The sequence below is a fragment of the Trachypithecus francoisi genome, unplaced genomic scaffold, assembly GCF_009764315.1.
Source record: "Trachypithecus francoisi isolate TF-2019V2 unplaced genomic scaffold, Tfra_2.0 Lachesis_group13, whole genome shotgun sequence".
In the NCBI taxonomy this organism is placed as follows: domain Eukaryota; kingdom Metazoa; phylum Chordata; class Mammalia; order Primates; family Cercopithecidae; genus Trachypithecus; species Trachypithecus francoisi.
In genome coordinates, this window is record NW_022681458.1 from 62,532,610 (window position 1) to 62,546,697 (window position 14,088).

General features: G+C 37.6%; 1 protein-coding gene across 9 annotated transcripts in view; it reads left to right on the forward strand.

Moving 5' to 3' along the window:
• Nucleotides 1-14,088, forward strand: part of ZNF385B (zinc finger protein 385B) — a 435,288-nt gene that overhangs the window by 390,579 nt on the left and 30,621 nt on the right. For 8 of the 9 annotated variants that reach the window (XM_033230981.1, XM_033230987.1, XM_033230988.1 and 5 more), the window contains one exon: nt 3,204-3,366. The exons of the other annotated variant lie outside the window; for it this stretch is intronic. In XM_033230981.1, coding sequence (XP_033086872.1) covers nt 3,204-3,366 — 163 coding nt within the window. The remainder of the gene's footprint in view (nt 1-3,203; nt 3,367-14,088) is intronic. 9 annotated transcript variants of the gene reach the window in all.

Below are 14,088 nucleotides of genomic sequence, written 5' to 3' on the forward strand. Positions count from 1 at the left end.
GTGCTGGACTTTCAGGCACTGCACCTGCCCTAAAAGTGGAACTTTCTTTACTCAACAGAAGGATCAGACCTGATGTTTAATATTAGCATATTTCCCATGAATTAAGTATGTATTTCCTACTCATAGAAATTTCTATAGGATTGAGTTATAATCCTCTGAGTAATTAAAAGCAGCATGGTATCTTTGGGTATATTTTTTACTTCTAATAAAATTACAATGTTAACTTAGTGCAGGTATGTATATGTATAATGTGGGTATATAATTAAATAGGGATATGCATGTAAGCATTTTATATCTACCATGGCTTCTCCACCCAACTGTGTGACTTTTTATAAGTTATTTAACTTCTCAATGCCCAGTTTCCCATTTGTAAAGTGCTGGCCAATAATGCCTATGTCATAGGATATTATAAGGATTAAATGAGTTAAAATATGTAATGCATTTAGAATTGTGCCTGAAACAGTAAGCTCAGTAATATTAATCATTATTATTATATTACGTTATCAATTTCTAATTTTTATTTGCATATTTTCTTAATGTATAACTACCAAACTATATTAGTTGGATTCAAACATTCTTGGTTGGTAATAAAGGCCCTAAAATAATGTTACACTTTTCTCCCCCTGTGGGATTTTTTTCCAACTTGACAGAGAACAACATAAGAAGTCCTTGAGCAAACCAAGCAAGAGCAATGTCAAGTCAATGAAAATCTAAAAAGATATGTATGAAAAGATATTCAGGAAGTTAGGGACTATGTATAGTCAGTACAAGGCTATAGACCTTGGGTAATCTGGGCTATATGCTAGGAAAATCACTAAAATGCCCAAAACCTATCCTTAGAGTACACAACTAGCAAAGCAATGTTTTTTCCCCAACCACCTCCCACCCTACAAGAAATAACACAGCAGAATCAAGGTACACTGAAAAACAGACTGTGGCATGAATCTATCACCAAGCTTCCATTTAAATGGGAGAGCAAATATATGGATATGATGATTAACTCACCGCATGACCCTTAATACTTGTGATTGTATCATCTATAATATTTGGCATGAACAAATTCATCATCATCATTTATGAGCTTAGGATAAAGTAAACTTATCACCCACCAAGATCTGGAAGTAATGCTGGCATTGAAATGGTGCTCACCATCACCAGTTCTGCTGAACTAGCTATGGCTGGATGTCTGAAGATAGCAAAGCAACATGTCCTGGTGAGCTGGAGTGAAACAAGCAGGAAAGTCAGAAGAAACACTCCAACAACACACAATAATCAACCTTAGATGGCTTAGTCTAATCATGGCATGTTAGAAGAGTGCTTTGTCTCTAGTAGTTAGTAGTGAAATGGTTCCACTTAAGCAAAGGGCAGAAGGAGGACTGATAATAACAAAGTCTTCAAGAAATCAATGATATTATTATAACAGGGACTTTATTATAGTCATATTCTCCACTAATGATTTTACCAGAAGAATCATATATTCTCTCTGCTGCCTTCCTTTCTGCGTCATCTCTTTTCTCTCATATTCAATCCAACAAACGTAATAAATAGCTGTTGCAGAAGTCTTCCCCATTTGGAATTTATGTGTATCATCAGGCCTCTGCTTGAGAATCTCACCTCAGTGGTGACCTCCTCTACATAACTACACATCTAGTTTCCTTGACTCATGTTGATGATGTTCCACCAAGAGGCCCATGTAAGCACCTCTCCAGCCATGGCCCTCGCTGTTGCGGCACTCTAGTGTCAGTCCTTGCCTTAGGCCTGCATCCTCCAACCAGAAATGTATTCTTCTCTACCAGTATATATGGACCCCTTTCCTCAAATCTCAAATCAAAAGTTACCCATTTTAGGAAGTCTTCATTAATACTGCTCCTCTCTGGTCCATTGTTTTGTGGTCCTGTATCTCCCATAGCATGCATCTTTTGCTGTTTTAGCTCACCCTTGTATATGGATAGCTCTCCACTGTACTTGTTACCTCAGGTATGTGTGAAACCTCACTAGACCCTAAGGACAGAGACCCATTCTGTCCACTATCACTTCCAACTACCTACCTACACACACACTTATCACCTGTATTAGGCTTGTTGAGGAGAATGAGTGGAAAGGTTCATTTAATCCTCTTCAAACACATACAAGTATATAAAGAACACTGATGTCTTTTAAAGTCATTATTTCTTTAGAAATCCTCTAACAAAAGTTCATCTTGCTTTGCATAAGATTTATCATCCATTTCACTTTTATAACTAAGCTAATATACCATTTATGTTTAGTTTTGTTTCTTTTCACTAAATACATGTTTATATTTTTTCAGTCTTTTCAAAATTCAATTCAAGTGAATATACTTAGATTCTTTCATTAACATATATATTAATACTAGATACCAATAAGAGAAAAGCCTTAGTGTTTAGGCAGAGGAGAATTTTCCAAATGTCAGTAAGTTGATTAAATGTTTTCAAGGCTTGTTGTAATTTGTTTTTGTGTTTTGTCTTGCTCTTTCTTTTTCCTTTTGATCTAGTACTGAAGTTACCGCTCTACATATGCTTTGTCTATAAATTAACACTAACCACTTAGACTTCAGAATCACATCTGAGATCAGAAACAAGGGTTTGTTACTACCTCCTTTGTGGCTTATATTATCTGTTCTTGTAACTAGAATCATCAAAATGATATATGAAGTGCATGTAGATCTTACCAAAAAATTCAGTGTCATTTTCACTCAGTAGCACCTATTAACACGTTTCATCATACCAGTTGGTCTCAGAGCAGAGCCCAGAAGAAAGCAGACACGTGGCAAACAGGATTTTAGTTGAAGGGAAATGACTGTGAAAGGTCATACCCACAGGCATGGGTAGGACACTCAAAGCCGCTGCTGCCAGCCAGTGTTTGAAAAGTATCCCCAGTGGGCGCTGGTGGGAGGGCACTGAAGATAAAGCTCACCTTCATCACAGTTTTGCCCTAATCCTTTCGCCCACTCATGTAATGTCTGGTTTTTTAAAGATGCAGGTCCTTTGTATTGCATAGGAGGTTTCGATATGCTATACCCTCTTAGGAACTGGTCTACCATTTCATGAAGTGCCAAAAACATAGTCAGGTACTGAGTTGTAAATGTCTGGTGCCTATGATCGAATGTATTTTTTTCCTGCATGATCATCCACTGTGGTGTTTGTAATTAGCAAAAAATGAGCCTGATTTGTTCTCCTTTGTAGAGCCAGGCCGAGGCCCACTACAAAGGAAGTAAACATGCCAAGAAGGTCAAAGCACTAGAGGCAACGAAAAATAAACCCAAAATGGTTTCTTCCAAGGACAGCGCAAAGGCTAATCCCAGCTGCTCCATCACTCCAATCACAGGCAACAACTCTGACAAATCAGGTCAATGACACTTTTTGTTCTTTACATTCTTTGTGTTTCTCCTGTTCACCTGCCCTGACCCCATTTTCCTGCCCTCAGTTGTTGCATGTTACTCTCCATGATTTGTTTTTGTGATATGAATATGTTTTCTTCACGGGAAGAATTATATGTTTGCACGGAACTTAAGCATTTGATATGTTTCCATTCCATGTTATTAAATATATACATTTAAATATATATGTGTGTATGTAAATATATATATATAAGTATATATGCATGAAAATGAGTAGAGACTACTTGATCACAATGTGTTTAGACTAAAATCAGGAAATACATCTAAAATACCTAGTTTATTACTTCTTTCTATTTATTTTATGTTTGTTTTTTACTGTAGACTTTTTTAGTGAAGGACTCCTTAAACTTGTTTACTAATAGATATTTTTGTGTTCTCTTACCTCAGTAAAAAGGAGTTGAGGAGCCAAAGGGGGGAACTTTCTGAGAGAGTGGCATTACTAAATGAATCTGGAAATGTGCTTAGTAGTAAAAGATGATGCTTTTTGAAGATCTTCAGAGTTCCCCTCAAAGTTACAAATGGACTTACATATTTTAAGGGAATGATTTCCAACGTATGAACTGATTCACAGAAGACCTTCATGTATAAATGGAAATGGGTTACTAGGTGAAATGCCTCTGAAGAAGAGACTATATTTCATAGTCCCAGTGAATCGGTAGAATTTCTGGGTAGGTTCATTCAGTGGAAAGAGAAAAAAAATCATTTTTGTAGCATGGATACCATGAAATTGAATGTTTAATAGGCTTCCACACTCTCACATCTGCCCCTCTGCACCCATGAGGGATATGTCATCTTGTTTCAGTGACTCTTTGAGGAACAGTGTCTGTTAAAGGAGACTAAGAGAATATGTCCCTTTCTCTTATGTTTGATGCTCTCTTTAGGGGCCTCCCTTTTGTGGGAAACACACATTTCTGATTCTCTTCTACTTCTCAAATCATTGGAGAATATTAGAAGGAGACTTTAGACTGCTTTCCCGTGGCTTTTGGAGAAGATCAAATCCATTGCTGTAAAAGGAAGATTCAGAAAAGCTGTTCGAACAAAGAGACTATGGAAAAAGGGACCGTTATTGATTAGGCCCCGTAGATGCTGGCTCCAAAAGCCCTTCAACCTAGAAGGATTGAGCTAGGCTAAATTTGTTAATAAAGACTTTTTGTTCTTTGTACAATAGGATCACTAAATCATGTTATCTGATGAACAGATATAGTCATAAATGCCAGATTATTACATAGCACATCTCCCTCTTTAAAGAACAAAGCCTTCTTACATATATAATTAGTCTTTAATCAATATCTATCAGGTATAATATCAAATATTATCTCTATTTTTCAAAATTGCAAACTGTGGTGAGATACACAATGTGGCAGTTATTTACTGGAGGCTACCCAGTGTTTGGAAGAGCAGGAGCCTGCTGACTTCTTGCCTGGTTTCGTTTAATGCAGGATATCACTGCCTCTATGGAACAATACTCTGCCAAAGTTTTGTTATCTAAATTATACTCTTTACGTTCCAGCAAAACGTATAAGTAAAATGATAAAACAATGGAAGTTAGTGTCACTTTCAGCTACTAGAACAGTTGGTAGGTACCATACATGTTACAACGTTGCTACTGAGTGAGATCAGTGTTCCACTTAAGTTATATTATTATTTGAAAATTGGGTTGGCTCTAGGGATAACAGTAAAAGTAATGAGCAGAAAATAGTGTCAAAATCAGAAATAGAGATGGAACAATCAGAGAAGAAAAACAGATAATTGAAGGGAAAAGGAAAGGTGTGGAAGAAGAGAAAAGAAAATAGAGAAAAAAAGTCAAAGATGAGGAGATAAAACCAAGGAAAGAGCAATACAGAAATAGAATATCCAAATAAAGGGGGCTGGATTATAGTCACAGCGTGCCTTATACCTACGAGATGCCCAATTTCAATGAGTATATTTTGAAATAAAGTTTAAGGATTCAAGGCTTTCATTCCAATACTCAAATGTTAGCAGGTGCTCAGTAAAACAAAGACACTTTTTAGCAGTTGTGTTTGCCTACAGAGCATTTGGAAAACACCAGGATAAAGCATACCAGTGGTGTGAACAAGGAACGAGAATTAAGATCTAAAACCCAGGAGAGAGGAAAACAAATCTCAACCACAGCATCTCTTCTTCAGTACATATGTGGTGGTCTTTCTTCCTGCATTCTCTGCTTCCTCTGCCACTCTTTTACCCACCTTCTAGTACCTGTAGTCTAACAGTATTGATGTCACTCACTTTGTGACTGTCCAGATTTGGACTAGAAGTAATAGAAACCACTTGTATTTGGAGGTTATCTCATTTTTCATATTTCCTTACTCAAAATCTGTATAAATTATTTGTTAACTCATTTGCTGGGCCATTACTTTTTGTTTCTCTGTGTTTGGTATAAGTATTAATGCTAACAAAAAGTATTTGTTCTATTATACTTATAAAAGCTACACCAAAGTCATTGAAAGATGGCACTTAAAAAAAAGTAGTGCATTTGCTAAATAGATACGTGTTCTTTTGTCACTGTCAACCATATGTCAGCTTCTAAGTAAGAATTCCCACATGAGTTTTATAGAATTTTCAAGTTGGAAAACCAGAAGCTTTGCCCAGATGGGAAATCTGGTCCAAACGATGTAATACCTAATGTATTGTTAACTGCCTGTTTCTAAATCCTTGAAAAGCTCCCACAGCTTTATCAGAGTCATAGATTTTTGTTGATATCTGGCTTTCATTTCATTTAAAATCCTGTTTTAGAAAAACACAAGACACAAAAATCAGTGCTTCACAAAAGGTCTAGGTACAATGTAAGGAGAAAGAGGGTGGGAAGAGGAATGATGACTGTGATAATTGACTGAAATGTTTTATTTCAGACAATGTTGCTTTAAGGAGTCAGACAGAAATTAGAGTAAAAGTCACAGTGAAAATTCATGATTGACTTGCGGATCTCATGAGACTGAAATTCCCCAGCACTGGTCTTTTTCTTCTGAATGAAGAGTTCCTGCCAAGTGGGCTTAAGTAGTATCTGTGATTCTCAGATATTTAAATGAAAAGTGAAAATGTTACTCACTTGATGTCTCAGCTGCCAGATTTCAACTATGCAGGCACTCACAACATCCATAGACTTGACTAATTCCATTTCCATTCTCATGTTTTAGCATCAATAGCTTAGCGGCAGAGTTTTGTTTACGTTTTGAAAGAGAGGGAAGAGCCAGGAGTTAACGGAGGGAGCTTCTGGGAGAGCAGCATTCTGGGAACATCCTTTAAGGCAAGGTGTGATTTCAGGGTATCCAACAAGAAGCTTGGGATCCACAGATGACTTTTTTTTTTTTTTTTTTTTTTTTTTTTTTTTGAGACCAGAGTCTAGCTCTGTCGCCCAGGCTGGAGTATAGTGGTGTCATCTCGGCTCACTGCAACCTCTACCTCCCACGTTCAAGCAATTCTCATGCCACAGCCTCCAAGGAGCTGGGATTACAGGCACCCACCACTATGCCTGGCTAATTTTTGTATTTTTAGCAGAGATAGGGTTTCACCATCTTGACCAGGCTGGTCTTCCACTTCAACCTCAAGTGATCCACCTGCCTTGACCTCCTGAAGTGCTGGGATTACAGGTGTGTGCCACTGTGCCCAGCTGGTGAACTCTTTCTGCTCCTCGAGAGCACACATTATTTATTCTAAGAAGTGGTCTAAAAGGCTTCTGAGAGCTAGGGAAGCCCTCTTACCTGCTATTTTGGCACTTGGCACAAACATTTTTCTCTTTTATGTTACTTTTGGAGACATAATTTGGTTCATGTTATATCCAGATCTGTATGAATGCAAAGAGATTTGTTATAATGGAGCTATTGTGTATAAAATTTTCGGGATATCATGGCAAGCTTTCTTTTTTTTCTCTCAGTCAGTAAACAAAATCGGTTTAAACTGTAATAGCATGAATTGCATTTATTGGAAGAAGTTCTAACTACATGATTCAAAAAATTAGATATATTTCATTAAAGCTATTCTTCTTAGTTATGTAAGAATAACTGTCCATTCACTTTTTGGAAGTTGAGGTAGAGTTACATGTGAAATCCAAATAAATGGCTTTATCATCTCCCAGGATCTGTCCCAACTTTTAATGATGCATCAGAGGAAGTTGGAAACATAATGGGAGGGAGGAAAAATGTGCTTTGGGAGAATTGGGGTCAAAACACAGCAAGCATTAGGCAGCTTCAGGAAGATGGCTAGAACATATTGGCCAGACACTCTACCCAAATTTCCCCCTGGAGTACAAGTGTCATAATGCCATATGACAATACACTTCCCTGTGATAATATGCCCCATACATCAAATTGAAGGCTCTCTTGTGACAGCATTTAACAGCTCATACCAGGTTAAAAAAATACGGAGCCTCCAAAAAAATCCTGCTTCTTAAAAATGATAAAATATTATGATAGTCAACCTAATAGTCCATGTGTCTGGGCTTTAGCATTGGATTTTTTAAAAAAATTAATTAGATATCAATATGAAGAAATTACATTTCTCGTTTAAAGTACATAAAGCTACTTAGAGCTAAACAGCCTTTAATCAGTTGCTGTCTAAACAGATGAATGCATATGGAATGATTCGAAATGCTATAGATGTATTTATAAATGCAATTAAGAGCAAAGATAATTGAGCCAGCATCTTCTGTTGAAATATAACAATAGAAACACCTTAAATTTGTTCAGCTTACAAGATGTAGTTACACATATGTTTTCACTTCACTCTCTTAACTCTTTGATAGATAGGGCTGAAATTAGCATCCATTGTTTATTCATTCATGCAGTGAACTTGATATCCATTTATCCACTCAACAAATGTTGATTATCTATACTAAATAGCATAGTACATATGGGTGCAACAGTGAATAGAAGGACATTTGTTGCCCTCAAAAACTTTCAACCTAGTGGTGTCTTTTGTTGTCATTGTTGGATATTATGGATTTAAAGAGAAATAATATATAGTCATCACCTTCAAGCTGCTCCCAAAACTACGGTAACAATGAAGAACGTGGGTTATGGGAAGGTTAGGTGGTTTATGTCAGGTCGCACAACTCAAATCCCAATGGAGTCAGGATGGAAACTCGAGATTTCTTGTTTCATGCTTGTTTCATTGTTCCAATTACTTCTAAACTTCTGTGACATGGAGGAGTAAATGCAAGTATTCCAACAGGCGAAGGAAGAAACCACTAACCATTTTCTACAGAATTGATGAGTAGGACCGTATATGACTTTTAAATTGCTTGCTGACTGTTTTGGTATAAGCTGTGGCAGTGAAGGGACCATCAAGGCTTTGTTTCATTGCTAATCCTTAATTTCTATGCAGGATATTATCTGTAGTGTTTCGGTGTAGTAGAACAAAAGTTTTAGAAGTTACAAATCTCTTCAAGAACAAATTTGAATAAAAGCACTCATTTTAGGTAAATGGCAAATGATAAATGTTCTCAAAGCTTCTGCTTGACAGTTACAGACTTTACATGTCTAAAGCCAAATGTACTCACTGAAATAGAGGCTAACACTGAGACAGGGCATTGCAGCATGGTAGAAGGCCTGCCCTGCCTCCAAAAGGGTACTCTTGAGTTCTCTTGAACACGCTCCACATTTTCAATAGCATTTTGAATCATTTTACCCAAAATATTTCCCCTGAGGGCAGGGAGATAGTTTTATTTATCCCACACCCATACCCTATGGAGACCATAAGGTAATAGTGTTAGAAAAGACATGAGAAGGAGAGAAAGAGGATAAGACAGAAGGAGAGAAAGAGGATAAGGCACCTTGAAACAGCTCATTTTAGTTTTCAGCATGTTGTGCTTTTGCATGGTGGCAGTTCTTCAGGTGTAAACCCAGAGTCGTTATCAATGAGTAGCTCATTATGATTTGCCTTGAAAGCAGCAGTTTAGCTTTTTGTGGTCACCCTGTTGCCATATGAAAGTGCATTTTCAATTTTGTCAAAAGTTTTTCTGCCATAGATACAAATGGAGACCCTCGCCTCATCAGGTTTATGGGTTCCCCTGTGTACTTCATAGTTTTTATGTGTTGTTACAAATGGGGCCAGGTTTTCCAACTGACAACTTCTCATTTCTGTTGACTGCCACAGGACTCCATCAATTAGCCGCAAGGTCTTCTTAGCTGCCTCCTCACCCTTATCTGTCTCTAGTAACAGGACCTTGTGATGTTGAATGGAAGAAAAATAGTTTTCTGCTTTGGCAGCATCCGTCATTTATAAACAAGCACCCTCATAAATCTGGCATACATCTATCCAAATCCAAGAGGCAAAAATTTCATATCCTTCATGAAATAATAGATTAACAATATTTATAACATCTTAAGTCTGAAGTTCTGGGGTACAATCATGTAGAACGTAAATGAGTCCTATCTGTCTAAAGAGAACAGACCATTAAACTAAGGCTCATATTTTCATGAAATATACATATATCATTATGACTTTCAAAGTGAGCTTTAAAAAAATACAACTGCCTCCGTCTTTACCCATGCACCTTGAATTTGACAATAGCATCCCTCCAGGTAAGGCTGAAGATTCTTAGTACTTAAATGTTTGTCATCCTCTGGGAACTAACTTCTGAAACTTTACAGCATTTTATATTGCTTTCCAATAATGCTGAACATTTACTGTTAGTTTCTCCACTTTTGAAAGCAATTTTTACTGTTGCTCTAAGAAAAGTGAACCAAAAGTTGAGGCTGATTTGTGATTTACTGAGCGTCTGTTAACTTAGGATTTACTGAGGATATATTGTAAACCACTCCAAAGAGCAAAGCCTTAGATTTCTCCTTGTTAAAGCTTATATCACTATTAAAAACTTTTTTCACCCTCATTCGTATTTTAACTAGTATTTGTCTCTTTTTATTGCATTTATATACAACTTTCCTTCATTAAAAAGATATTAGAATATAAAAGGATTTTGTATGTACATTGAATAATTCTGTAAATGTATAACCATAAATGCTCTTGAGATTTCAACAAAGGTTATTACTTATATTTTTATGACACTTTACTTACCTGCTTCAGGAAGAATTCTCTACAGTGACATATTTTTCTGACATGAGTGGATGATCAAATAGAGCTCCTCAATAAATATGTGCATTTTCTGTATGCGAGGCACATGTGGCAAGCATTTGGGGGATTCTGGGTCCGCTTTTTCTTTTTCTTTTTTTTTTCTTTTTTTGGAGATGGAGGCTCACTCTGTTGCCCAGGCTGGAGTGCAGGGTCACAATCTTGGCTCACTGTAACCTCCGCCTCACGGATTCAAGTGATTCTCCTGCCTCTGCCTCCTAAGTAGCTGGAATTACAAGTGTGCCCCACCATGCCCAGCTAGTTTTTGTATTTTTAGCAGAGACGGAGTTTACCCATGTTAGCCAGGCTAGTCTCGAACTCCTGCCCTCAAGTGATCTGCCCACCTCAGCCTCCCATAGTGCTGGGATTACAGACATTAATCACTGCACCCAGCTTGTGTCCACTTCTAGGGATGCTTATGATCTAATGCCACACAAAGTTAGCCTTATAGTGTAATGCTTAAAGTGTTTTTCACTGAAACATGTCTAAAGTCTCTTCCTCTTCCCTGACCCTTTCCTTGAGGCTCAGGTTCACTGTTGTGAACACAGGGCATAATATTATGCAGTAATGGATTGGTGCTCTCATTTCTATAGACCAGCACTGTCTAATAAAACATTGTGTGGGCCAGGCATGGTGGCTTACGCCTGTAATCCCAGCACTTTGGAAGACTGAGGCGGATGGATCACAAGGTCAGGACTTTGAGGACCAGCCTGGCCAATATGGTGAAACCCCATCTTTACTAAAAATACAAAAATTAGCTGGGTATGGTGGTGGGCGCCTGTAGTCTCAGCTACTCAGGAGGCTGAGGCAGGAGAATCGCTTGAACCCTAGGAGGTGGAGGTTGCAGTGAGCCGAGATTGCACCACTGTACTCCAGCCTGGGCGACAGAGCGAGATTCTGTCAAAAAAAAAAAAAAAAAAAAAAAAAAAAAAACTATGTGATAATGGAAATGGTCTATAATCTGTGTTGTCCAATGTGACTATGACTAACAGCGTGTAACAGCATGTGACTTTTCAGCACTTGAAATGTGCCTCATGTTAATGAGAAAGTCAATATTTCATTGTATTTAATTTCAATTCTAAGTAGCCACACAAGGCTAGTGGCTACTGTATTGGACAGTATAACTCTACTCTTTGATACTCCTTGCTTTTTTAACTAGCTAGGATTCCAGAGAAGTTATTCAATTCTCTGAGCCCCTCTTTTCTAATCCGTAAAGTGGAAATAATGCTCTCCCTACGTCACAGCAGTAGGGAGTATGGATATGTTGTATGGATCAAATGAAATGATTATAAAAGAGCTTTACAAAACATAGATTGTAACAGAAATGCCAGTTATTGATGTTCTCACAGATATTTTTTCCTTCCTTCTCCTGTGGTGCTGATTTTAGCTACCCTTCTTTCTGCTTTTTGCAAAAGGTGACGGCAGGACCTTGTAGTGGTCAGCTATCATCATCTTCCGTTATGCTGCACCTAGTATCCTATATTCTAGAAAAATAGATCTAAGTTTGTTAGACTTATATGCAAAAAATAATTTTAATAGCAACACTAATAACATGTAACTGAATGAGCATTATGTGCTTTATAGCATGCTAAATATTTTATATGCACTATCTTATTTAATGATTACAATAATATTCTGATGGATATTAGAAAGTGACACCCAGAGAGAGGAAACAATGGTCCAGAGTTATTCAGATAAAAAATATTAGGTTAATGCAAAAGTAATCATGGTTTTTGCCATTAAAAGTAATGTTAAGTAACATACTAATTATGTTACTACTATGTAAGGATAGTAATTTTTGCCATTAAAAGTAATGGCAAAAACCACAATTACTTCTGCACCAACCCAATATTTTCAATGCCAGAGTCTCACTCGGGCTGTCCATCAAACCTACTACCATTATACATATACTCACTACATCTGGATGAAGGTTTGTGAACTTATGCATACTGCTTATGCTTTTTGAAGGCTGTTTGAGATTTATTTACTAGATGACACTTCTGGAAGTCTGACATCTCAAAATGTGTATTGTTTCTTTCCCCACCCTATATTACAAATGCTTTTTTTAAAAAAATCAAATTGTGAGAGGCCTTATATAAAGCTCTATTAATGAAGGTATGATTCCTGAGTGCCATTTACCTACTTTGCATCCATAGCATAGTAGAAGGAGCATGAGCTTGAAGTCGGACAGATTAGCTCTGCCTCTCACTGAACTCATAAAACCTTGACTAAGTCATGCTTTGGAGCTTCCCTTTCTTCATCTATAAAATGGGAGTGCTACATAAACACCACAGAATACTATGCAGCCATAAAAAAGAATGAGTTCATGTCCTTTGCAGGTACATGGATGAAGCTGGAAACGATCATTCTCAGCAAACTAACACAGGAACAGAAAACCAAACACCGCACGTTCTCACTCATAAGTGGGAGTTGAACAATGAGATCACACACATGGACACAGGGAGGGAAACATCACACACTAGGGCCTGTCGGGGTGAGGGCAAGGGCAGGGGATAGCATTAGGAGAAATGCCTAATGTAGATAATGGATTGATAAGTGCAGCAAACCGCCATGGCACAGGTATACCTATGTAACAAACCTGCACGTTCTGCACATGTGTCCCAGAACTTAAAGTATATTAAAAAAAAAAAAAAAAGAGTGCTAATACCTACATTATAGGATTGTTGTAAGGATTAATGAACTAATACATGTAAGCTGCCTGGCTCAATGCCTGTCATGCAACAGACAATCAATAAATCGTAGCCATAAAAAGTAACCATTGGTTCAAAGAAATTTCCAGGTCCTGTCTATATTTTGACTCTGTGATCATTTCATGACATACTGGCATGCAACAGTGACCTGCACTTACATTCCTCTTTATGTACTTGTTTTCTTGCCTCATAGTAATTATTTGCACTTGTGTTTTCATTTCAGGATATTAAGGTTTCATGAGCCTGACTTTTTCAGTGAGACATTTAAAGATGTGGAAGGGCCTTCTTGGTTTTCCTCACCTTTATATGAAATGGTGGAAAAGTCTTTCTATCCTTCCACTGGTTAATTTGTCTCATCTATTATGTCCCCTGCAGCCCCTGGTACTCTATTCTTGCATAGGAGTAACACAATTAGCACATATTAGGTGAATATCATTAAGTGGCATTCAAGAGGGAAGCTCTGGTGCCCTCCCTAGAATGTGGACAGGGGAAGAAGACACTGTCATAGCTCTTTTTCTTTGTTTTCATTAAGGTGGATGCCCACCTCACAGGTTGACAGGTTGCTGTATGTACAGCCATAGTATTGAAAGAATGACCTAACACATCCCCATCTGTGGAAAGAGAAAATTGGATGCCACATGTGGGGAAGCAGCCCTGCCTGGAGCCAGGGTTGGCTACTGAGATCCAAAAGACTAGGGAGGCGGGTATGATCCAAATGAGAAGCACACCCCTGCCTGAAAAGTCCCTGCTGCATTTATATCAGTAAAAAAAACAGAAACTTGTCAGCCCATATATTTTATTTTCAGCTTTTGCAAAACCTTTTTCTTGGTAAACAATTTTTTGGTATTCCTTGTAGGCTATTAATTACTTAGC